Source organism: Tympanuchus pallidicinctus, unplaced genomic scaffold (assembly GCF_026119805.1).
Source record: "Tympanuchus pallidicinctus isolate F22 unplaced genomic scaffold, pur_lepc_1.0 scaffold25, whole genome shotgun sequence".
Taxonomy (NCBI): domain Eukaryota; kingdom Metazoa; phylum Chordata; class Aves; order Galliformes; family Phasianidae; genus Tympanuchus; species Tympanuchus pallidicinctus.
In genome coordinates, this window is record NW_026294742.1 from 1,914,651 (window position 1) to 1,937,748 (window position 23,098).

The 23,098-nt window shown below is 59.8% G+C and overlaps 5 protein-coding genes across 7 annotated transcripts; 3 read left to right on the plus strand and 2 right to left on the minus strand.

Moving 5' to 3' along the window:
- The first annotated feature begins 41 nt into the window (after positions 1–41).
- CCDC157 (coiled-coil domain containing 157) lies at positions 42–8,365 on the plus strand. Of its 2 annotated transcripts, XM_052689716.1 has the most exons (10): positions 42–560; positions 1,476–1,647; positions 3,719–4,403; positions 5,027–5,104; positions 5,453–5,643; positions 5,770–5,946; positions 6,315–6,483; positions 6,983–7,122; positions 7,569–7,630; positions 7,714–8,365. In XM_052689716.1, exons 1-10 carry the CDS (start codon positions 313–315, stop codon positions 7,940–7,942), a joined length of 2,151 nt encoding a protein of 716 aa, XP_052545676.1. In that variant the 5' UTR covers positions 42–312; the 3' UTR covers positions 7,943–8,365. The 2 variants fall into 2 exon arrangements, with proteins under 2 accessions (XP_052545676.1, XP_052545677.1); XM_052689717.1 differs by lacking the exons at positions 5,453–5,643; positions 5,770–5,946; positions 6,315–6,483; ... (1 more) ...; positions 7,569–7,630; positions 7,714–8,365 and having other exon boundaries at positions 212–560; positions 5,027–5,436.
- Positions 8,366–8,757: 392 nt separating this feature from the next.
- Positions 8,758–12,513, minus strand: RNF215 (ring finger protein 215). The gene is made up of 10 exons (XM_052689756.1): positions 12,253–12,513; positions 11,788–11,916; positions 11,619–11,690; positions 11,456–11,541; positions 11,043–11,097; positions 10,753–10,857; positions 10,517–10,633; positions 9,934–10,071; positions 9,612–9,714; positions 8,758–9,433 (listed from the first exon to the last, which is right to left on the minus strand). Exons 1-10 carry the CDS (start codon positions 12,496–12,498, stop codon positions 9,411–9,413), a joined length of 1,074 nt encoding a protein of 357 aa, XP_052545716.1. The 5' UTR covers positions 12,499–12,513; the 3' UTR covers positions 8,758–9,410.
- Positions 12,514–14,433: 1,920 nt separating this feature from the next.
- Positions 14,434–18,321, plus strand: SEC14L2 (SEC14 like lipid binding 2). 2 transcript variants are annotated; one of them, XM_052689747.1, is made up of 12 exons: positions 14,434–14,550; positions 15,644–15,719; positions 15,900–15,943; positions 16,044–16,103; positions 16,176–16,364; positions 16,727–16,822; positions 17,057–17,117; positions 17,191–17,274; positions 17,388–17,494; positions 17,567–17,706; positions 17,778–17,947; positions 18,020–18,321. In XM_052689747.1, exons 1-12 carry the CDS (start codon positions 14,497–14,499, stop codon positions 18,169–18,171), a joined length of 1,233 nt encoding a protein of 410 aa, XP_052545707.1. In that variant the 5' UTR covers positions 14,434–14,496; the 3' UTR covers positions 18,172–18,321. The 2 variants fall into 2 exon arrangements, with proteins under 2 accessions (XP_052545707.1, XP_052545708.1); XM_052689748.1 differs by having other exon boundaries at positions 16,296–16,364.
- Positions 18,322–18,729: 408 nt separating this feature from the next.
- Positions 18,730–20,038, plus strand: MTFP1 (mitochondrial fission process 1). The gene is made up of 4 exons (XM_052689772.1): positions 18,730–18,816; positions 19,144–19,271; positions 19,345–19,577; positions 19,819–20,038. The coding sequence occupies exons 1-4, from the start codon at positions 18,765–18,767 to the stop codon at positions 19,889–19,891; spliced, it is 486 nt and encodes a 161-aa protein (XP_052545732.1). The 5' UTR covers positions 18,730–18,764; the 3' UTR covers positions 19,892–20,038.
- Positions 20,039–20,406: 368 nt separating this feature from the next.
- Positions 20,407–22,521, minus strand: LOC128084017 (zona pellucida sperm-binding protein 3-like). The gene is made up of 8 exons (XM_052689757.1): positions 22,431–22,521; positions 22,024–22,209; positions 21,613–21,793; positions 21,431–21,542; positions 21,194–21,276; positions 20,973–21,067; positions 20,822–20,899; positions 20,407–20,716 (listed from the first exon to the last, which is right to left on the minus strand). Exons 1-8 carry the CDS (start codon positions 22,477–22,479, stop codon positions 20,445–20,447), a joined length of 1,056 nt encoding a protein of 351 aa, XP_052545717.1. The 5' UTR covers positions 22,480–22,521; the 3' UTR covers positions 20,407–20,444.
- Between the last annotated feature and the right edge of the window lie 577 nt (positions 22,522–23,098).

Here is a 23,098-nt window from a genome sequence, read left to right on the forward strand (position 1 = left end):
GGGGCGTTGCCATGGCAGCGGGTGCGGCGCCGCGGCCTAGGCCCAGCCGCCGGCCCTACATCCTCACCTGTCCCCGGTTGGCCCCTCCCGGCGTCCCGGCTCCCTCAGTGCCCCCACCGCTGCTGCTTGCCCTCCTCAGGCACCCCTCACCCCAAATCTTCCACCCCTGGGGACGCAGCACCTGTCCCCTCCATTCCCCTGGCAGCCCTTTGGTGTCACCCACGATTCGTTTTTAGCACTGCCCACTTTTGCCCCACAGAGACTGTCCGTCCATCTGTCCATCTGTCTGTCCACCCAGCCTCGTCCTGCAGCATGGCACACCTCCTGGGTCACCCTGGCTGCATGGCGAGCCTGCAGGCAGACCTGAGAGACCTGCAGGGAGCCATCGCCGACGTCACCTCCCGCACTGGCCCTGCACGCTTCCCCTCCTGGAAGTTCCCCAACAAAGTGTCCTGTGAGCTGGATCTGGTGGTGTTGCTGGAGAGGTACAGCCACGCCGAGGGCAACCCCGAGTTCAGCCAGCACGCACATGTGGTACTGCTGGAGCTGGTGATAGACAGGTGAGCGGGCAGAGCACCCTGCAAAAAGCAGCTGGGGCACAGCGGCTCTTTCCCCATGGAGGGAAGATGTCTGGCCTGTCTGATGCAGACAAGTGGTTTGGGCAGCGGGCTGGAACTGGGTGGTCTTTGAGGTCAAAGAATCATAAAATTATTGGGAGGTCAGCTGTCCAACTCCCTGCAGTGAACAGGGACACCCACAGCTAGATCAGGGTGCTCAGAGCCCTATCTGGCCTGGCCTTGAATGTCTCAAATCCTTGGAGCATTTTTCGGGCCCTCCTCTGGCCGTGCTCCAACAGCTCCGTGTCTCTCCTGCACTGAGCACTGCCCATCTGGACGCAGCACTGCAGGTGAGGTCTCACAGCACACAGCAGAGGGGCAGATCCCCTCCCTCACCTGCTGGCTGCACTGCTTGGATGCAGCCCAGGATACGGTTGGCATTTCAGGCTGTGAGGGCAGAGTGCTGGCTCATATCCTGCTGCCATCCATCAGTACCCCCATCGTTTTTGGCAGGGCTGTGCTCAATTCTTTAGTCCCCTGCTTGTATTGATTGTGGGGGTCCCTTCCAACTCAAGCTATTCTATGATTCTATGAAAACAACTCAATTTTAAAGATGAGCCATGCCCTCAGAGCTATCTCTGGACACCTGGTCCTAACAATATGCCTTCAATAACAGCAGTGAGTGCCCCACATCTTTATGGAGAGTCTAACTGCAGCTCCTTGGAGTTACATCCTGATGCTGCAGGGGGATTTAATCCTTCCCGGTCTTGTTCCAGGCCTGAGGGTTATACATACACTGAAATCCAGCCTCCTTTGCTGCCGTGCTGGTTTTCAGACTCACTGCTCTGTTAAATGCCAAGGGCCTTCTTCCCGTTACAAATATTTTATTCCTCTAAGCTGTGTTTCTTTTCCACAAAGGCTGCTGCTGCTGCTGCAGAGCTTCACGGGCTATGCAGAAAACCTGCTCAGCGAGCGAGCTGTGCCCCCAGCGGAGGCAGTGGGACCCTGCATGTCGGCGGGGCTGACGGTGAGGAGGTACTGGCACAGCATGCTGCGACTGGGAGCCGGCTACCAGCAGCTTCAGATTGAGGTGGGACATACAAGGGTGTGCGGGCACTTGGAGCCAAGCACAGGGCTCACAGCAATGGCTCAATAGCCACACAATTTGGAAGATATGCCAGGCATGCCCATGGCACGGGGCTGATGTTGCAGTCTTTCTCTGAGATGCCATGGTACATGTAGTGGCTGCTCCAGATGCACTCCCTGACTGTGACCTCCAGGCTTCCACCAGGGTTTTGGGACTGGGGAGCCTGGCTGCTCTTGTTGCTTGGAAGAAATATTCTCACCTTACCAATGTGCTACCTCTGTGGCTCTGCTGACCCACACTGCATGGGGCTGAGGTGGCCTAAATCAGTGAAATGATTTGTGGTAAAAATGCCATGCCTCTCCCCTGTGTTTTATTTTCAAAATGATGCCTTTTGTGGCATAGTGTCAGAATAATTCATCTCACATAGCCAGGAGACAGTACAGTGAGGTGTGACAGAAGGGAAAATAACAAAAACAAGAGCCAGGGAGGAAGTTCTGCTGCAGCAGCCTTGTGAAACCACAGCTCTGCTATCTATCAGGCAGTGACCAAAAAGCTACCTGTGAGCTTAAGAAATTCAGTTCCCTTGTGCCAGGCAGAACCAACGGTAACCCATGCTGTGTGTAAACATCATTTTGCTTACAGGGCACCTGCTTTCATGGTAACATAATAAACAGTGAACCCTGAGCACTGTACTCCAGCAACCTCTGAGGGTGCACGTTCTGACCTTGTAGCTTCTTGGCTGCACTGATATCTTGTCCCCATCCTTCATATCTCTGCATTCAGCTCTCCTGAATTGTTTGCTGATAATGGATCACAGAATCACAGAATCACAGAATCACAAGGTTGGAAACGACCTGCAAGATCATCCAGTCCAACCCCCCTCCCATTCCTATCAGTACCACAAGCACTAAACCACGTCTCACAGCTCCTCATCCAGGTGCCTTTTGAACACTATCAGGGACGGCAACTCCACCACCTCCCTGGGCAGCCATTGCAGTGCCTGACCACCCTCTGAGAGAAAAAGTTTCTCCTAATATCCAACCTAAACCTCCTCTGGTGCAACTTCTGGCCGTTTCCTCGGGTCCTACTATTTGCCTGGGAGAAGAGGCCAGACCCTTTTGCACCACAGCCTCCCTTCAGGAAGTTGTAGAGTGCAGTGAGGTCTCCCCTGAGCCTCCTCTTCTCCACACTGAACAATCCCAGCTCCCTCAGCCGCTCCTCATAAGGTTTGTGCTCCAGACCCCTCACCAGTTTCGTTGCCCTTCTCTGGACACGTTCCAGGGCCTCAATGTCTTTCTTGTAGTGAGGGGCCCAAAAGTGAACACAGCACTTGAGGTGCAGCCTCACCAGTGCTGAGCACAGGGGGATGATCACCTCCCTGCTCCTGCTGGCCACACCATTTCTAATGCAGGCCAGGGTGCTGTTGGCCCTCTTGGCCACCTGGGCACACTGTGGGCTCATGTTCAGCCGAGCATCAACCAACACCTCCAGTCCTTTTCCCCTTCACACTCATCCAGCCACTCATCCCCAAGACTATAGCATTGCATGGGGTTGTTGTGGCCAAAGTGCAGAACCCGACACTTGGCCTTGTTAAACCTCATCCCATTCACCTCAGCCCAGTGATCCAGCTGATCTAGATCCCTCCGCAGGGCCTCCCTGCCCTCAGGCAGATCAACACCACCTCCCAACTTGGTGTCATCTGCAAACTTACTCAGGGTACACTCAATCCCTTCATCTCAGTCGTCAATGAAGATATTAAACAGGATGGGCCCCAGCACCGACCCCTGGGGGACACCACTTGAAACAGGTCTCCAGCTAGACTTCACTCCATTGACCACCACCCGTTGAGCACGGCCCTCCAGCCAGTTCCTTATCCAACGGGTAAAACTGTCCAAGCCATGGGCAGCCAGTTTCCGCAGAAGGACACTGTGAGAGACCGTGTCAAAGGCTTTGCTGAAGTCTAGGTACACGACATCAACTGCCTTTCCCTCATCTACAGTCTGGTCACCCAGTTGTAGAAGGAGATGAGGTTCAGTCTGGGCTCTATGTTTGTGTCCTGTGCTCTTTTCACCAGAAGAAGACTTGCAGGAAGGATATCGCTGCACTGCAATCCACCTCTGAGGCTGAGAGAACTGCAAAGGAATGCTTGAAGGACTGCTTGCCATCTACTTCAGAGTCAAGCACACCCCCAGGTGCTGCCCAACCCAGCTCCCCGTGGCAGGCTGTCAGCAATACCTCAGGCAGCTCCCAGCCCAGGTCTGCCTGGAGCACTGAGGGCAGCTGCAGCGTCCATACGCAGGCAGCAGAGCCTCCAGCACCCTGTGACACCTGTGACAGCTTCCAGGCTGGCTTTCAAGAGGTCAGCAAAGCCATCATCAGCATCTGCCAGAGCCAGAACATCCCCTCAGCTCTGAGCAGGTTCCAGGAGGTGGTGGAGGGCACTGAGGGGAGAAGGATCCTCTCTGCAAGTGATGTAAGCTACTGGGTCTCGGAGCAAAGCAAAGACCTCTCATGCATCAACAAACACCTCCACACACTGCTGGAGCAGCTCAGCCCTCTGAAGTCTGAGCTGGCAGAGTCAAAGAAGGAGAAGGATGAGCTGCAGAAGCAGGTGGAGGACTTTGCTCAGCTGCTTCAGGTAGAGAAGGAGACCCAAGCACGGCAGAGGAAGGAGGCTGAACAGAGCCTAGAAGTAAAGAACAAAGAGCGTTTGGAGGCTGTAGCCAAGCTGGAGCAGGACAAGGATGATCTACGGAGAGGTACAGTGCTGTCTGCTGTCCCCTGCACCCCCTCCCAGGTCTGGGGGTATTTGCAGGAGGCAGCAGCCTGCAGTCAAATCTTGGTTCCAGCACCACGAGCAGGGCTTTGGCCACTGGTTTTGCTAGGTCCTGCATCAGTGGTGAGAAAACGCTCCCTGTAGGGTCATTACATAGTTTTCAGATGTCTGGCATGGCTGAGACAAGGGGACGAGCCATGCTGTGGGTTTACCTGGCCCTTTATCCGTGCATTGACAGCAGCTGCTGGAGTAGATGAAGGCTCCTCCACTGGCATCACTGGCTTTCCTGATGTCCTCATCATCTCCCAGCTTCTGCTGCTGCTTCTCCATTCCCATCATCTCATTTTGCACCACTGCAAGCTCCACATACTCTCTGTGTCCCATCTCTGCAGCATTTCACATGTTGGCAGCTGTTCCCTGCTGGGAGCCTAACCCCCAGCAGTGGGAGCTGCTTGCCCTCATCATCTCACTGCCTCCTCCCTGCTGAAGCACAGCATGATACAATTACTGGGTGAAAAGATGCTTTGGCACAGTCGTTTTCTGCCTCTTTGTTTTAATTTCTTTGAGGAGCTGTTTAATGTTTAGTAGTCTTTTGTGCTGATTTAGGAGCTGCTCTGCTGGAAGAGCAAATCTCTGCCCTAAAGGAAGCACTGGCCATGAAGCAGGCTGCTGTGCAGGAGCTGGGTAAGAACCTGGGGTGCTCATCCAGTTGGCACATCTCTCCCCGAGTCTGGCTCTGATCTCACACATTTTTCACCCATGTAACTCCTGGCTCTCCCAGAATCTGTTGGGTTAGACCTAGTGGGAATGAAAGGATGACATGACCTCACTGCAGTGCCCAAACATCATCCAGCACCAGGGTGGGTTGGTACTGGTGCTGGCTGAGATTTGGGGTTCCCTGGGACACCAAGAGCCCTGCTGCCGTCCCTCTCCAGCACTTGCAGGGGCTGTAGGGCCCCTAAAGACACCTCCTGGCTTGGGAGCATCTTCCTGTTCTGCCCAGCCTGTGCCACAGTTGCTGTGCCTCCCCAGAGGCAACCAAGCAAACTTTGCTGGAGGACTTGAAGACTGCGATGGTGGCCAGGAGCCGGGTGCTGGAGCTGGAGGAGGAGGTGCAGCTGCTCACCAGACAGCGGGACAGCCTGGGCCAGGAGCTGAGTGCAGTCACTACCCAGCTGGAGAAGGAGAAGGCCAAAGTGGAGAGCACACTGAGGCACGAGAAGGTATGAATAGAGCTCTATGGAGCTCTCCAGTTGTGACCACAACCTCTCACTGCCATGGGTGCTGCTTCTCCCTGGCACTGGCATCAGGGCAGCAGCAGCCTCCAGCAGGCTCACTTCCCTGCACAGTCCCTGCAGGCCAAGCAGAGCACCCTGCTGCAGCAGCTGGACAGCCTGGACCAGGAGCGTGAGGAGCTGCAAGCTAGCCTGGGGGAGGCTGAGGAGAACAGAGCCCGGATGGCAGAGCAGCTGCAGGAGAGCCAGAAGCAGAAGGAGCAGAACATCCACCAGCTACGAGTGCAGCAGGTACCCAGCATTTGTCAGGGGAGCAGCCAGGACAAGACACAGCTGTGCCACAGGGCTCCCAGGAGCCACCTCTGCCCCATCTCACACTTGTGGGCAGTTCTCCCAGGACAGTGGCTCTGACAGCTAATTTGACATTGCCACAGGGCCACTTCCACGTAGTGACCCTTCTCTCTCAGACTCATTTCATGGTTGCTCGAAGCAGCCTGTGCTTCAGTCACACAGAGATCATTACAGATCATTACAGGGACGACGTTGTCCCTCTGTTTGGGGATATCCTTATCCCATTGAGGACAGGCTTCCCCAGACTGTACCATAATGAGGTTTGGGAAGGTGCCCCCAAAACTCACCCATCTGTTGTGTTCCCACAGGAGTTGCTGGACACGTTGCAGCAGGAGAAGCTGAGCCTGGAGCAGTGCATCTCCAAGCTACGGGAGAATGTCTCTGGGCTGGAGGAGCAGACAAAGGAGCTGAAGGAGCGGGAGAAACTCCTGGTGTTCTTCCCTGAGCTCCACATCCCCGTTGAGACACAGTTTGAGAGTAAGGCACAGGGCAGCAGGCAGCAGTGCCTGCTTTTGCAGCAGCAGGCTTGTACCTCTGGGGTCTCCTGGAGCTCAGGCGGAATCCTGTCAGCCCTGGGCACATTGGTGTCACTTGTGTAACAGTCTGTCCTCCTGACATGAGTCAGTTGCAGCCAGGAAGGGCTCAGTCCCTGTGAGGCACTAAGCCTCTACCATCTTAACCCGATTCTTTATGTGGGTGCTGTGTCCCACATCTGGCACAAAAGCAGGGCAAGGACTTGGACATGGCTGCATTTGTCCTTGCTGTTTCAAATGACAGATTGGGGTCCCAGCTGCCACTTCCAGGGTCGTGCTGCCAGTTCAGGAAGGTTCATTTCCAGCAGCTATCACCTTGCTCAAGAGGGAAGACAGAAGAGCAAGTGGTCCCAGGGAGCAGGGACAGGCTCTGCTGCCAGCACCTCTGTGCTGGTAGTGTGTTGAGTCTGGGATTGACATGAAGTGCCACATTTCATTTGCAGGCACTGGGAACATCACCGAAGACATGGAGAAGCAGCTGCAGGCCAACCACATCAGGATGGGTGTGTTGGAGCAGGAGAACACGAGGCTCATGGCTGCGCTGGCCAAGGTGAAGGCAGCAGCTCAGCAGGGCGTGCTGCAGGTGAGCTGGGGGGCTGGCAGGATGGGGTACACTGTGTGCCCCAGGGCCACCCTGCAAACCCTGTCCCACAACCCCTGGGGATCAGTTCCTTGGCCGTGCACTTAAAGGAGGTAAAAAAAGTCTCCCAGGAGAGGAAGGCTGTGGTGCTCCTTATGCAGCATTGCCTGTGGCTCCGGATCTGCTTCTTATGGGGCTGAGCAGGACAAAGCCCAGCTCCCTGGTTCTGTGGTGTCTCTCCAGAGATCAGTCTGGTTGAACCAGCAGCAGTAAGCTGCTTTGCTGAGGTGCCCGGGGCTGGTTCCCAGCTTCCTTACATCAGCCCTCGTGGCTGCTGTGCCTCCGTTTCGCCACTACCTGCTTCAGCAGTGAAATCCACCCACGGCAGAAGCCAAGATAAGCAATCACAGAGCCAAACACAGGAGTTTCACCTCCTCTCTCTTCCCCAGCACATCCCACAGACCCAGCTGTGGACTCAGCTCAGCAGTCAACGCGGAGGGGAGGCTGCAGGGTGAGTGGGAGCACAGAGGACAGCACTGGGGGGGCTTCCACTTCTTACCCCCTTTCAACCTCTTCCACTTCTCCCCTCCACAGACCCCCGAGCAGCCAAGGCAGCGGAGATGGCACAGGATCACAAAGAGCCACCAGCAAGGCCTGGCAGCGATCTGTGGGCAGCCAGCAACATCAGCTGCTCCCGGCAGAACCTGCACGTGAGGCCAGAGCCTGCGTCATGCTGCCAGCAAAGGGCCTGGCGCTGGCTCCCCACAAGCCCAGAGGGAGCAGCAGTACAACCAGAGCACACCACTTCTTGCACCGCAAATAGCTGCTTGGGTAACTGAGGAAGAGATGAAGCATTAATGAGCAGCACACAGCTACTCCCTTTATCCCTGCAGGACCTCGTTACCTGTTGCAAACATGAAGGTACATTCCCTTGGGAAACTCCGTCTGCCTGCCTGTTGTTCTGTGCCCAAGGAACAGTGTTGCTGAGTGGGTGTAACACTCATGGGCAGTGCTTCCACAGCATCTGGGAGGCTGAAAGAAGGCTTGGCTAACAGCCAGCCAGCAGCTGTTGCTTCACCTTGTTTGCTGCAGGACGGTGGCCGCAATAAACCTGTCTGCGCAGCTTCCCCTGCTGGCCCTCTGTTGAGCAATGTGAAGTGCAGGGCAGCGGAGTGCATGGGTTGGGCTGCTGTGTTCCCCTCCTCCCACAACACAGCAGCCCCAGCACCACTGTATAGTGTTGGTGACTGGAGTGGGTTCAGGTACAAGCACTGCTGGCAGCAAGAGGACCAGCATTCAAGCAAGGAGGCCTGGGGGAAATTTTCAGCAGGCAGAGATGGCTCTGAACAACGAGCAGAGCAGGGCTGGCGGCATTCCTGGCTACTGGAGTTCAGCTGCCTGTAGCTCAGCTGCTGCTGCAATCCGTGGCACAGCTCTGATCCTGACCAACTCAGGAGCACCCACACAATGCCTAAGCACAGCGAGGCTCAGGGAGCTGTTCCCAGGAGGCGGCTACACAGCTTTGAAGAGAACTCACAGGCTTAACTTGCCAGCATGGGCTGCAGCCTAGAAAGCTCTCCTGCGGCAGGGAAAAGTGGTCAGCAGGGCCAAGGACCACACAACACAAAACACAGCAGCCTCTCTGAGCTCTGTATTTAATAACAACGGCCACAAGTAGCGCTGCAGCTCCAGCTGCCACATGGAACAAGAGCCCTTGCAGGCTCACAGCGAGTCCCCGAGCACTCTGTGTTCAGCTAACTCGTACTGTCCTTTCTAATAAGTTAGTATAAATAAGGTGGTCCATCCTCCCCCCCACCCCCACCCGTCCCTCAGCTATGGCAGAGCCCCAGGTGCAGGCGGGCTCCCAGCCTGGTGCTGCCCACCTGTTGCAGCCACAGGCAAATAGAAAAGACTTAGAAAAAATGATGAGCAGGGAGAGGGAACAGCCAGACCTGCGCTCTTCCCTTCAGTACCTGCAGACTCCACCGACAGCCTCAGTGGCCCCTCTCCCAGTTATACCCACGAGTGCTTTCCCTGGCACCCATCCCCCAGCCATTTGGCTAATGCCCAGCCATGCCCCTGGCCCCTCTACTCACACCAAGCAGGGAGAACCCCCCCGAGTCTTCACTCTCCTAAGGGCCAGGCTCTGCCTGGTGCTGCAAAGGGCATGGCTGCGCTGAGCCTTGCTCCAGTTCCAAGCACAGCTCACCCCACGCCTGCCCTGTTCTTCCCCAGCTCTTCCCAGAGCAGCCATGGGTCCGTCTGTCCCTGGAGCATGTCCGTTGGGCCGACTAGCTCTCTCCACAGCAGTTCCCTGCAAGGGAGAAGGATGAGGGGGTGTCACACGGCGATCACAAGAGCAGAGCAGCCTGTGGCTGGCACCACTTCCTCCCAGCCCTCGTCCTCGCCTGAACACGCTCCCCAGAGAGTGAACTGGGGTGCAGGATGTGTGGGGACCCATCGGGATCCTCCAGTCCTAGAGCTGCTCTCACCTAGGATGTTATGCTTGCAGAGTGGGCAGGTCTGCTGCAGGAGGAGCCAGGGGTCCACACAGTCCCGGTGAAACTCGTGGGAACATGGCAGCACGCGCAGCCACTGCAGGGAGAGAAGCAGGTGGGACACGTGAGCCACGAGGAGCAGGCAATCTGCCCCCTGCCCGCAGAGGGGGGCAGCCCCCAACCACACGTCCCTCTCACGAGGTCACCCCTGCCCTGATGAAGCACGAGAAGGCTCAGCCCCACAGAACAGAGCCAAGGGGTGGCGTTAGCACGCGTGGCCCCAAATCGTCACTGGGACCAACCCCACCAGTCTGACCTGGCTCTTGCTGAACTGGTCCAGGCACACGGCACAGCTGTCTATCTCACAGGCCCGGCTCCGCAGCGCCTTGCCAGGATTGTACCGCCGGGTCTTCAGGGCCAACAGCCGCCGCCGAATGAGCTGCTTCAGGTCCAGCTGGAGACGCAGAGCGGGAGGTGAGGCGAAACGAGCGGAGTGTAGAATCATGTTGGTTGGAAGAGATCCATTAGAACATCAAGTCCATCAACTAACACTACAGTTCCAACACTCAGCTATGTCCTTAAGTGCTACGCCACACATCCCTTAAATACCTACCAAATACTTTCAATATCTCCTAGAGATAGTGACTGCTGCCTCCCTGGGCAGCCCTTCCCACACCTAACCACCCTTTTTGTGAATAAATTTATCCTCGCATCCAACCTCAACCTCCCCTGGTGCAATCCGAGCCCGCTGCCTCACGTCCCATCTACACTTCACGTGAGAGAAAGAAACCGACGCCCTCCTTGCCGCAACCTCCTTTCAGGAAGTTGCAGAGAACAACGAGGTCTCCCCTCATCCTCCTTTCCCCCAAACAAAACAGTCCCCTCTCCCCACGTCCCACCTCAGCATCCCGCTCCGACAGGCCTTGCCGTGACTGCCGCTGCGCCTGCACGATCACCCCCGTGCAGAGGAGCAGAGCGACGAGCAGGATGGTGTTCCACAGCTGCTGCAGGTACTTCTGCAGGAACAGCACCGCCAGCCGCTCAGGGGGAGAGAGGGAGACTTTTGCTTCACCCCCAGCCTCACCCCCAGCTGCGGTGACACCGAGGAGTGGCCATGGGGACACCTGTGACGCACCTGGACCTGCGAGCTGTTCTCCCCGGTGCAGATGACACCCTGCCACTCGCCATAGAGGCCCCCTCGGGACAGGCCACAGGTGGACCACAGGGTGAGCGTCACCCCCTGCAAGGCAGGACGCCGCGTCACCACAACAGCATGTTGCAGCACAAGAGGCAGGACCGAGAGACACCGGCAGCTCCAACAGCCCTTGCAGAGCTGGCTCCGGCTCCTTGCAGGTTTCCCCGCTGCTGGGCATGGCCGTGCCTCTGTCCTCATATCCAAACAGAGGAGATGGAGGACTTACATACCAGGTTCTCCAGCAGCACCGCCTGGTATGTGATCTTCGCTGTCGCCCGTAGTCCTCTATGAGCAAGAGGCACAAAGAGCATCAGCCACGTGCAGCATCCCCAGCACCCAGCAGCCCTATTCCTGCTGGGCACTGAGGGAGGCCACTCCTAAGACGTGTACAAGGACAGAGGGACACACAGCGGAAATGGCAGTGACATTTTCCACCCAGTCCTCTCAGCAACTACACGGAGGTCACATCCCTGCTCTGTGCCTGATTCCCAATCAGTGAAGCCACCACACATGCCCCTGCTCCCACGCCAAGCTGAACGTGGCAGACACCTTCCGACCCCCTTCTGCCTCCCCATATTGCATGAGTGCTGGCTGTGCTCTGCTGCCCACTGCACAAATCAGACTGCTGCAAGGGAACGCTCACCGCAGCAGTGCTCCCAGCAGCCTGGTGACGTTGTCCGAGGATTGGATCACGATGACGGGCTTGGCAAGGAGCTGGGAGACATCCAGCTGCACCAGACAGAAAAGCAACAGCTGTGAGTAGGGCAGGTGCCCAGCGTGCTAGGAGGACTGCAGGGCTCTCCTACCTCTCGGATCGCATTCTGGTTCAGTGCCAGGATGAGCAGGGCTGAGGCCCCCAGCACCAGGGCTCGCTTCATCTGCAGGGACAGAAGGCTCAGCACAGCGGGCTGGCACTGCCCACATCGCTGCTGAGCGCCCCAGAAGGTGCCTGTGGGTTGCTGATGGAGCTCTCACCTTGCTGACCACAGCAGCAGTGAAGGACTCCTCCTTGGCACTGCGGGGGCTGTCTGTTGGCTCCTCACCCACGGGCACCACCCCGATCCAGCTGTCAGCAGCACCCAGCTCCGGCTCCGCATCCCCCACCTGGACACACGGACAGGTCAGGGGCTGATGGCATTCCAAGGCAGCTGGGCAGCAGGCAGGGTGAGGGGACAGGGCTGGCAGCAGGGGAGCTGTGAGGGGGGCACACGGAGGGGACGTACCGACATCACACCCCCAGCCGCCCCCATCCAGCCCCCACACCGCCTCGCATGGCTCCAAACACTCCCAGCGCTCCCCTATACGCCCCCAATTCCCACCTTACCCCACCAACCCCAACCCCAGAGCTCACACGGGTCCCATCTCCCCCCGGTTCCAGCACTCCCCAGTTCCCCATATCGACCCCAAATACGTTCCCACACCCCACCTCCCCCAGCTCACCAACACCAGCCGCCCCCCGATCTCCTCTTCCCGCGGCTCCCCGCTGCCCGGCCCGCTCCCGCCTCCCAGCAGGGCCCCGTGCAGCGTGTAGGAGCCGCCGGGACCCGCCGCCGTCCCGTCGCCGTCCCCGGCCGCGTCCCCCGGCCCCGACACGGCCACTTCCACGTGGGCGGAGGCCGCCGGTCCCGGCCCGGCCCGGCTCAGCGCCAGCAGCGGCGCCAGCAGAGCGGCACGCAGCGCCGCCATGGCTGCACGGAGCCGCCGCACAGCGCCCCCATGCGGCGGGGAGGTCCGAAGGGAAGGATGGAGGATGAGTGCTTTTGGAGGGGGGGGAGGGGAAAAGAGGATGGGATGAGGACCAAGAGGGAAAGCGGAGGGGGAGGACGCTCTGTTCTTCTTCCACGCTTTTAACTCAGCTGTTAAACACGACCGGGCTCAGTGCTGACATCGCATGCTCTCTGCTCCTTACTGAACGACAGGCTGGGATGGAGTAATGGAAATGAGGGGGAGACTGGGATGGGGGTTGAGAAGGGAAAGAGAACGTGAAGGGGAAATGGGAAGGATTTGGGATGGGAAGGATAAAGTAGAAAGTGGAAGGGATGGGGATGAGGTTGCTGATGGGTAGTGGAAAAGTGTGCATGGAATTGGATGGAGATGGAGATGAGAGAGAGGCATCGATACCAGCTGTGGGATGGAGATTAATCTGGGTGCAGGGACGGGTACTGGGACTGGGATGTGATTGGGAACCACCACAGGGAGCAGGGAAGTGACAGGGACCAAACCCACCACTGGCACTGGTAGAGCACCAAGCATGGGGACAAGGCTGAAGGGACAGTGGGCCCCCATCCATGTCCCCTCGACATGTCACCACATACACACATCCAGGCACACACGTGTAATGCTGGCACAGCACTCCCCAATCCCTTGCGACCCAAGCTAGGAACAAGACTGCTGGGCTGTGCCAGAGGCAGTGGGTGCACACTGAGAACATCTGTGGGGATCACAGCAGCTCCCAGCCCAAGGGACAAGGGTCCTCGAGCCTGTGGGACATCCCTGATTCCTCAGGACACACACAGCCCTCCTGGGAACACAAGCATCACTCCTGCCCACAGATACCTGCACAACCCCTGCACCCCATTCCCCTGGTGCCTCCATCTGTCCCTGGCTCCAATCTCTTATCCCTGTTTTCCATTCCCTGTCCCCAGCTCCTGTTCCTACCTATTGCCTTCCACATCTCCCACCCCTGCTCTCTGTACCCTTTCCCCTACCCCATCTCGCAGCCTTGTCCCCACCTCTGTCCCCTTCTCCACCTCTTGTCTCTGCCCCCATTTGTGTCACCTGCCTCTGTCCCATCTCCCTACCTTGTCTCTTGTTCCATTCTTCTCTCCGTGGTGCTCTGACCCCAGTCCCTCATCTCAGTCCTCTCCCTGTGCCTGAGACTTGTCTGTATTCCTGCTTCTTTTTATAACCCCACCTTTCTACCCTGCCCCATTTCTAATCCCCATCTCTGCCTCCTGTTCCCATCTGTCCCCTGTCCCAGTGCCCATCCATGTCCCCACCTCCTGTCGGCTGCCCCAATGCCCATCCTTGTCTCTATCTCCGTCCTGCCCCATCTCCTACCCTGTCTGCATCTGTCCCATCTCCACCTCTCCCCTGCTACATCTCCCACCCCTGCCCCCATCTCCTTTCCCCTCCTCATCTCTATCCCACCTTCACCTGTCCCCTGCCCCAGTGCCCACCCCCATCCCTACTCTTGTCTCCATTTCCCACCATCCCCACCAGTCCCTACCCCATCTCCTATCCCCTGCCCCTATTGCCGTCCCATCTCCACCTATCCCCTACTCCAGAGCCTATCCCCATCCCCATCTCCTGTCCCCATCTCCCAGCATGTCACGACCTCTGTCCCATCTCCACCTGTCCCAATGTCCCAATGTCCCAATGTCCCAATGCCCACCCTTGTCTGCATCTCCCACCTGTCCCCACCAGTCCCTACCCCATGTCCTATCCCCTGCCCTCATCCCTTTCCCATTTCCACCTGTCCCCATCCCTATCCCCATCCCCTGCCCCTTCACCCACCCCATCCCAGCCGCACACCGGGCCGTACCCGTGCGGCCACCCGTGCCGGGCACAGTCCAAGGCCGGCACCGGGTGCTGGAGGCGGCACAGGGCGGAGCCGCCTCGCCCAGCTCCATCCCGGCCGCCCTTAAGAGGCGGCGCCGGGGGCGCGGGGCCGGCGCCGGCACCATGAGCGGCCGCGTCGGGGAGCTGAGCCCGCGGCAGGCGGAGGCGCTGGCGCAGGTGAGAGCGGCACCGGGGAGACGGCGGCGCGGGGAGCTCTGATGCGCCCACCTCGGCCGTGGGGTCCGCGGGGACCCCCGGGCTGCACGGCGCCGGGACCGGGGTCTCATCACCTCCGGAACCCGGCAGCAGAGGGATGCGGGACGCGGATCCGCGGGACACGGGGAGGCCCGATGACACAGCTTTGCTTCCCCCGGCACGGCGAGCATCCCGAGGGCTCTGCTTGCACCCCGTTCCCAGCACGGAGCTCGGCACCCGGAGGTCCCGCGGGACGGCGATACCGCTGGATGTGCGCCGTGCCTCCCTCCGCCCCACGACGCTTCCATCCTGCAAAAACGTGGCGTGGGGGAACGTCTCCCTGCCTGGGAAGGCATTGCTGCAGGGTGGAGGGCGCCCAGCCGAAATGGTGGCTGTCACCTGCTGGGGGACACCCAGTGGCTTTGCTTCGTCCCACCTGCAGCAGCCATGCTGGGGTTTATTGGCCTCTGTGGGCATCGATCACGGAGGGTACAACAGTGGCTGCGCTATCTTATCGCCGAACTGCGGCCCGCGGGCGATGACCTGGGCGGGTACGGCACGGTGCTCAGTTGGGATTTGGGACGGGACACTGCGTGGTTGCAACCCTGATGCAAAGAGCTGTGAAACCTGTCCCCTCCCACCCGCCCGCGACCGTGTTGTTTTCCTCTGGGTGAGGGAGTTAATCCCGGGTTTAATTACACCTAAATTCAGGCGGGGATAATCCGGTCAGCCTCGTTACGGGCTGGTACGGTGCATGGGGGGATTTACACCGCCTGCCCCAGGGCAGCATCCCTGCTCACTGCCGACCTCGGCGGTGCCCGAGGCATGTGCGATGACCGCGTGGTGCACAGCCCGGAGCTCGGAGCGCCGCGCAGGGGGCAGAGGGCTGACGCCTCGCTTTGGAGGGCACGGGCTGGCTGCCTTACACGAGGATACTGGTCTGGGGACCCTCCCGCAGCAGGCAGGGGATCAGAGATTGCTCTGTGCTGCCGGCTGCCCCGGGGACAAACTTCAGGTTTTGGGCACAAGGCCACATCCCCAGCCCCGCTGACGGTGGTGCCCCTTCTCCCCGCAGTTTCGAGAGAACATCAAAGACGTGCTCCCTTCGCTGCCCTTGCAGGACGATCATTTTCTCTTGAAATGGCTCCGAGGTAAGCCCGGGGGGCGCGGCGGGGCCGGGACATCCCATGGGGGCTGCGGGCACCACGCCGAGGTGCTGCCCTCACCTGGACTTTAGCAAGCTGGCAGCGGGGCAGAGGGCGGCAGGTTCAGCGGCGATGTCCCGCCTGCGCCCCGCGCGGGGCTGAGCACCACTCTCTGCTCTTCCGCAGCACGCAGCTTCGACCTGCCCAAGTCAGAGGCCATGCTCCGCAAGGTGAGGGGGTCCCCGTGCTGGGGGAGCCCGGCCGAGGGACTGGGGTGTCCTTGAGACCCCGTGTGCCCTCACCCCGACTCGCTCTGCCCTGCCTTCACAGCACGTGGAGGTCCGCAAACGCATGGATGCCGACAACATCATTGCATGGGAGGCACCTGAGGTGGGGGTCCTTGGCCCGTGGTGGGTGTCCCCAGCCTGAGGTGGGCGTCCCCAACTGACGGTGCTCCTGCAGGTGATCAGGAAGTACATGGCTGGAGGCATGTGTGGATACGACCGGGAGGGCAGCCCTGTCTGGTACGATATCATCGGGCCGCTGGACCCCAAGGGGCTGCTCTTCTCTGCCTCCAAGCAGGACCTGCTCAAGAACAAGTTCCGTGACTGCGAGCTGCTGCGGCAGGAATGCGAGAAGCAGAGCCAGAAGGTGGGCGCCTGCATGGCTGTCCCCACACATCCATATCCCCACCAAACCCACAAGACCACCCCTTCCCTTCATGCACTGTCACCAGCCCTGCTTTGTGCCAGCTGCACAAGTTCCTGCCCATCCCCCCAAACACAGTCCCTGCTGCCACCTGTGTCCCTGTCCCAGCACCACACCTTTTTCCTGCACTGATGCTCCAGAGGAAGCACTGGGCCTGTTGGGGGTAAAAGGGGCTGGCGCTGGGCTGCCCTCTGCCCCAGGGGTGGCAATGACCAGGAACAGGTGGCAGGAGGGACTTGGCAATGGCTGATGCTTCTTGGTCTATAAACTCATCGTCCCACCTGACGGCTCTGTCCCTGTCCCAGCTGGGCAAGAAGATTGAGATGGTGATGATGGTCTATGACTGCGAGGGCCTGGGCTTGAAGCACCTCTGGAAACCAGCGGTGGAGGCGTATGGTGAGGTGAGACTTGGAGGGACCACAGTGGCCGCTGAGGTCAGAACTTCATCCCTTGTTGGGCTGCAGGGTGACCCAGGGACTGGCTGCGACTCAGGTCCCAGGCCTCACTGCAGTTTGGGCAGGTGCACGGGGCCTCTGTTTAGGGTCGTCACCTGTGCAAAGCCTGTGCAGATGGGGCTGCCCCAGGGGGTGCTTGGGGCAGGAGGGTGTGGATGCAAAGCTCTCTCCATCCCGCAGCTCCTGGCGATGTTCGAGGAGAATTACCCCGAGTCCCTGAAGCGCCTGTTCATCGTGAAGGGTGAGCAAGGTGTGGGCATGCAGCTGGGCATCATGCTGGGATGGCTGCCCTGACACCCAGCTCTGCTCACCAGCTCCCAAGATCTTCCCGGTGGCCTACAACCTGGTCAAGCACTTCCTGAGCGAGGACACTCGCAAGAAAGTCATGGTGCTGGGATGTGAGTGGGGCTGCGGTAACCCTCACCCTGCCCATGCAGCCTCGGGGGTCCCCACCTCAGGCTGAGGTCCCCGCGTGGGACTCAGCCCCTCTGAACGCCCCGCTATCCCACAGCCAACTGGAAGGAGGTCCTGCAGAAGTACATCGACCCCTCGCAGATCCCAGTGGAGTATGGGGGCACACTGACAGACCCCGATGGGAACCCCAAGTGCCCCAGCAAGGTGAGGAGCGGTCCCTGCAGTGTGAGGGCTATGGGATGGCCGTGCCCTGTACCCAAAACTATCCCTTTACAGATCAACTACGGAGGGGAAGTGCCAAAGCAGTACTATGTGAGGGATCAGCTGGCACAGCGCTACGAGCACACAGCGGTGGTCAACAGGGGTTCATCCCACCAGGTGGAATACGAGATCCTCGCCCCCGGCTGCGTGCTCAGGTGAGGGGGGTCCGTGCTATGGGGATGAGGATATTGAGGCAGGCGGCGGTGACCCCGGGTCTCTCTGGCAGGTGGCAGTTTAATTCAGAAGGGGCCGACGTGGGCTTTGGGGTGTACCTGAAGACGAAGGTCGGGGAGCGGCAGCGGGCAGGCGACATGACCGAGGTGCTCCCCACCCAGCGCTACAACGCACACATGGTGCCCGAGGACGGCTCCCTCACCTGCTCCACGCCTGGCATCTGTGAGTGGCCCCTCGTCCCCACCCCCGTGGTCTGTCCCAGCGCCCTGACCTCCCCCACCCCTGGTCCTGCAGACGTCCTGCGCTTCGACAACACCTACAGCTACATCCATGCCAAGAAGGTGAATTACAGCGTGGAGGTGCTGCTGCCTGACGCCACCTCAGCCCAGCAGATCCAACAGCTCGGGGACAAGCTGGGCGAGGTGGCCCTGGAGCACAGCCTGTGATGGCAGCACGGAGGATGGAAGAAGGGGGGCTGGTGCCCCGTGGCTCAGGGACCCGGGGGGCTGTGCCCGGGGTTGTCGGCCCCTCTGTGCCTTATGTGGCCTCAGCAGTGGGGCTAGGTGTGGTGGCGGCAGTAAAGAGATGGACAGTGACATGGCTTGGCTGTTTGTTGTTCTTCCATCCCATCCCCAGGCCCTGCTTCCCCTCATCACCAGACCCTATTCCTCCCCTCAGCCTCGTACCCACACCCCGTTGTCCCTCTCAGCCCCATGCCCCAGGCTCAGCTGCCTCCCTCAGCCCTTATGGAGGCCCTCAGCCCCACATCAGGCCCCCGCGCCTTCCCCTGCCGTGCGCCCACAAGCCAGGCCGATTCCGCACAGCCCCGCATCCCGGCTGCGCATCCCGCCCACGTGGCGGCTGCGGTCGGGTCACGTGCTGCCCGGCTTTGACTTCCCCGCCTCCATCTTAGAGCCGGGCAAGGGGGCGGGGCCAGGTGGGCGGGGCTAAGGACGGTGTGCGGAAGGAGGAGGCGGGGCCTGATATGGTGACGTAAAATGGGGGCGGGGCTTCGAGCGGGCACGGGCGGGAGCGCGCCATGGGGGCGGAGGAGCCCGACCTCTACCGGGACACGTGGGTCCGCTACCTGGGTGAGCTGCGGCACCGGGGCTGGCATCGGGAACGTTGCAGTGGGGTTGGCACGGGGAACCCGGTATCGACCATGACAGCGAGCACTGAGTATCGATGCTGCTAGAGCTCTCGGTACCGGCGCTGGCTCCGGATGCCGGTACCGGGCGTCGGCTCTGCCACTCCCCGAGCTCCGGAACGCTCCGTCCCCGCGTTCCTGTCCCGTTAAACCCCCTGGGCCTGACCCTGCCCTCTGCCATCACCTTTCCCCCCGCTATCCCAACGCTGGGATCAAGGTGACCCTCGGGGTTAGGGTGACACCGCCTCCCTGTCGCCTGCTGCCCCCCCAGGCTACGCCAACGAGGTGGGTGAGTCCTTCCGTCCCATCGTCCCGGTAGCAGCCGTGTGGGCCAGCTATGGGGTGGCCACAGCCTACGTGACAGCCGATGCCATCGACAAGGGCAGGAAAGCTGCGGCGGTGAGTGGCTCCCCCTGCATCCCCCCGCATCCCCACGTGTCCCCATCCCACACCCGCTCTGCTCTCCCAACAGACCCACGCTCAGGACCCCAGCAGGGCACGGCGGGTGGGGGTGGCAGTGGCAGATACCTTCGTGTGGCAGAGCCTGGCCTCGGTGGCCATCCCAGGCTTCACCATCAACCGCCTGTGTGCCGCCTCGCTGGCCCTGCTGGCTTCCCTCACCCGCTGGCCTCTGCCTGTCCGAAAGTGGGCCACTACCGCACTGGGGCTGGCTGCCATCCCTGTCATCATCACTCCCATCGACAGGTGAGAGTCACAGGAACGAGTGGGGATCAGTGAGGATAGCCACAGTGATCCCCACTGCAGTCCAGCATAGGTGGTGTGGAGTGAGCTTGGGACACGTCCCTGCAGTGGGGATGGAGAAGCCAAAGGGGATTAGCAGGCACTGCGGATTAGTGGGGTGACACTGGGGACAGCAGGAGGGTGGATGGGGCACATTGCAAGGGGACCCTGAGATGACAGTGAGGGGCCTGTCACCTTGCTGCAGGTCTGTGGATTTCCTGATGGATTCCAGCATCCGCAAGCTGTATGGCACCGAGGAGCCCCCGTCTGCACCCTGAATCACAGCGCCATGCAGAGCTGGGAGGGGAAACTGAGGCACGCTGCTGGCTTGGGGCACTGCAGCCCCTGCACTGTGAACCCACACTCAGGTTTTGGCCACGGAGTGGCTGCATGCACTTGGTCCAAATAAACTATTTCAAACGTTACCTGCTGCGGGTGGTGTTTGGGTGTCAGGAGGGGACACAGCAACAGCTCCCTAAGGAGGACACCAGGCTGGGTAATGTGTCCTGCCCCAGTGCTCAGCACCCTCCGGGAAGCCCCATCCTTGTGGGTGCTGCAAGGTTCCTGCACCCTCAGCCCACCACTCCCATGCGGGTTAGGGCTTCTTGCAGTGCCTGGGACAGGCAGCCCAACCCTAAAAGCACTCATGTGCTGCAGGATACAGCCTTACCGCTGCATCCCAGGCCTCCCCAGCCTGCTGGGCACAGCACCAGCTGTCACATCGTCCTGCCTGGAGGCTACATGCCCCACACCGCCCTCAAGAGGAGATGGAGGGGGAAACAAAGAACTCGTATATTTAAAGAAAAGTGACTTTTTATTACAGAGAACATCTCACAGCGCTCCCAGCTCCAGGCTGCGGTACTCCATCCTGCTCTGTCCACGTTTCTCCTCCTCCCGGGTGACCAGAGCTCCCACCACAGCCTGCAGCTCAGCCTGGAAGGGACACTGCCTCCTTGGGGGTCGTCGGACAGGCCGTGCTCCCCGCAGCCTCCATGCAGCCAGACCCAAGCCCAGCACACTGCCCACAATGACAGCCACCACCACAATGCTGCCCACCAGGGCCAGCCCAGCCAGCAGCAGCTTCTTCACCGTGCGGCACGGCGCTGCGGGACGAAGCAGTTGGTGGGGTTGGGGCATGGGGAGCCCAGCTCCCATGCACAGTCAGTCAATTTGGGGTCATGGGGAGAAGCTCAGGGTCGTTTGCTCACCTTCAAACCACGGCTCCAGCTCCCGCACCAGCAGTGGGCCCGCTGTCTCCCAGTGGAGCATCCCTTCTCCTGGGAACTCTATGAGGACGTGTACCCTACAGCTCCATGTGACCGCAGCCCTCCCCACCCAGCACAGCCCCCAGGGACGTACCTGGCTGCTCTCCAAGCCCGGTGTCACCAGGGGGACACTGAGTGTCACAGCAATCACACACGGTGTTCCGGGAGGGATCCTCTGCATTTTGCCACCTGGGAGGGAAGGCCAGATCTGGGGATCTGTGGGTCCCCAGCTTCCACCCCAAGATACACATGGCACCATGCATGTGGATGGAGATCCCTTTGGGTCTCAGCTCCTCCCAGTAGGGTCGAACTCACCTGGCCGTGGTGTCGTTGTAGAAGCAGGACATCGGGCTGTGCCTCCTGGCACCCCATGCTGACAGCAGGCAGTGCACGTAGACCTGCCAAGACAGCAGCCATCCTCACTGCCACCTCTATGGCCTCCCCTGGGGCAGTGACCACCCCACTGGGAAGCAGGAGCTGCTGGGGACAGTGGCACAATGCCCACAGGGTGACAACTAGCTGGGGAGATCCAGATCTCCACCACAACCTCACCTCCTCCTCAGGCTCAGCCTCCAGCACAGGGGCCAGGATGGAGAGCTGGAGGACAGACATCCCTCTCTGCTGCTGGACGGACACGCTGCCCAACCCTGAGCCATGCAGACACCTGAGGAGACCCAAGGACAAGTTGGGGACACTCTCAGGCTGACCCCAGCACCTCTTTCCCCACCACTGACCCATGGCTGTTCACCACCATGTAGCTCTTCCTGGGGTGAGCCTGCTGCCCCGATCCCATCCCATAGCACTGCTCCACCAAGATCCTGGGGGACACATCGGGGCTGGCATCCACCCTGGCCTCCAGGTGCAGCACAGCACTGCGGCTGAGCACCAACGGCCTCTTCGTGGCACCAGGGTCCCCTGAAGGAGAAGGGAAGGAAGGCTCAGGACAGCATCCTGCTGCAGATGGGACATAGAATTTGGCTCAGAGCACCAACCAGAGGGGTCTTTGCCTCCAGCGCTCCCCAGGTTTTGGAGCCCCCACATAAGAGAGCTCTCATCCCCTGCTGGATGGCTGCCAGGCTCCATCTTCTGGTCTCATCCCCCCTTCCCCCCAACTTAGCACTTAACACACAACACAGAGCACTCACCATCCAGCAGCCTTAAGGTAAACTTCACAGGGGGCTCCTCCGAGCAGGGCTGAGCACACAGCCCACCAGGTGGGGTGGCAACAGCAGGCGCTAGGGCCACAGTTTGTGTCCCCACACCCAGGGAGACCCTCAGAGCGACTGCTGTGTGACCAGAAGATGCTGGAGCAGCTGGAGCCATGGTGGCCTCTGCAACGAGGTGAGAGATTGACTGGCAGGGCTGGGGATGGGGTGGCTGTGCCAAAGCTACGCTAGGGACATGCAGCTCCTCAGGTATCCCTGGAGCTCATGGAGAGGAAATAGCTTGGGGACACATGGAGCTCACAGAGCTCCCCTCCACCAGCAGAACACTGGGAACCAGCAGCAGGTCACCCACTCCCCACCTCCCCCCTACAACCAGCCCTGCTCACCTGCTGCTCCCAGCACAGCCCCACTCAGCAGCACCCAAAACAGCCTCATCCTCAGAGAGCAGCAGCACAGCCCCAGCCCTGCAGGCCTTTAAGTAGCAGGTGGCTGCAAACTGCCCTCACCTGGAGCTGCTTGGTTTTTGTTTTGGTTTGCTTTGATTGTTGTTGTGGTTTTTCTTTTTTTTTTTTTGGAGGGGGCGGAGGAGGAAAGGAAAAGGGATTTGCTTGATGTTCTCTGCAGTAAAATTTCACACAGTTCACACATCCATTTAGTTTTGTTCCCACTATGTGCTTCTGCTCCTGCACTCCGTTTGGTGTCATCACCTTGTTGTGGCGTTAATGGTGCCGCATGGTTTGGTCCCACAGTCTGTCCTGGTGCTCCCATGGATGCTCTTTGGACAATACAGGTCCCACCATATGGTCTCAATGCCATGTATGATCTCAGCCCTACCATCCCACCCTTGTCCCACTCCCCACTGCACCAACCTTCCGCCCTGTGGCACCCGCCCAGCTCCATTAAGCACTCCTGCACTGCAGAAGTGCAGCTACTGGGACAAGAGGTTCTCCTATGGGCAAGAGGGTTCTAAGTCAGGCCTGGGGACCTGGAGAAGGCCGTGAAGATCCATGGAAGCCTCCTTGCAGCCCCCAAGTGTCCGCTCCCTGCCCATCCC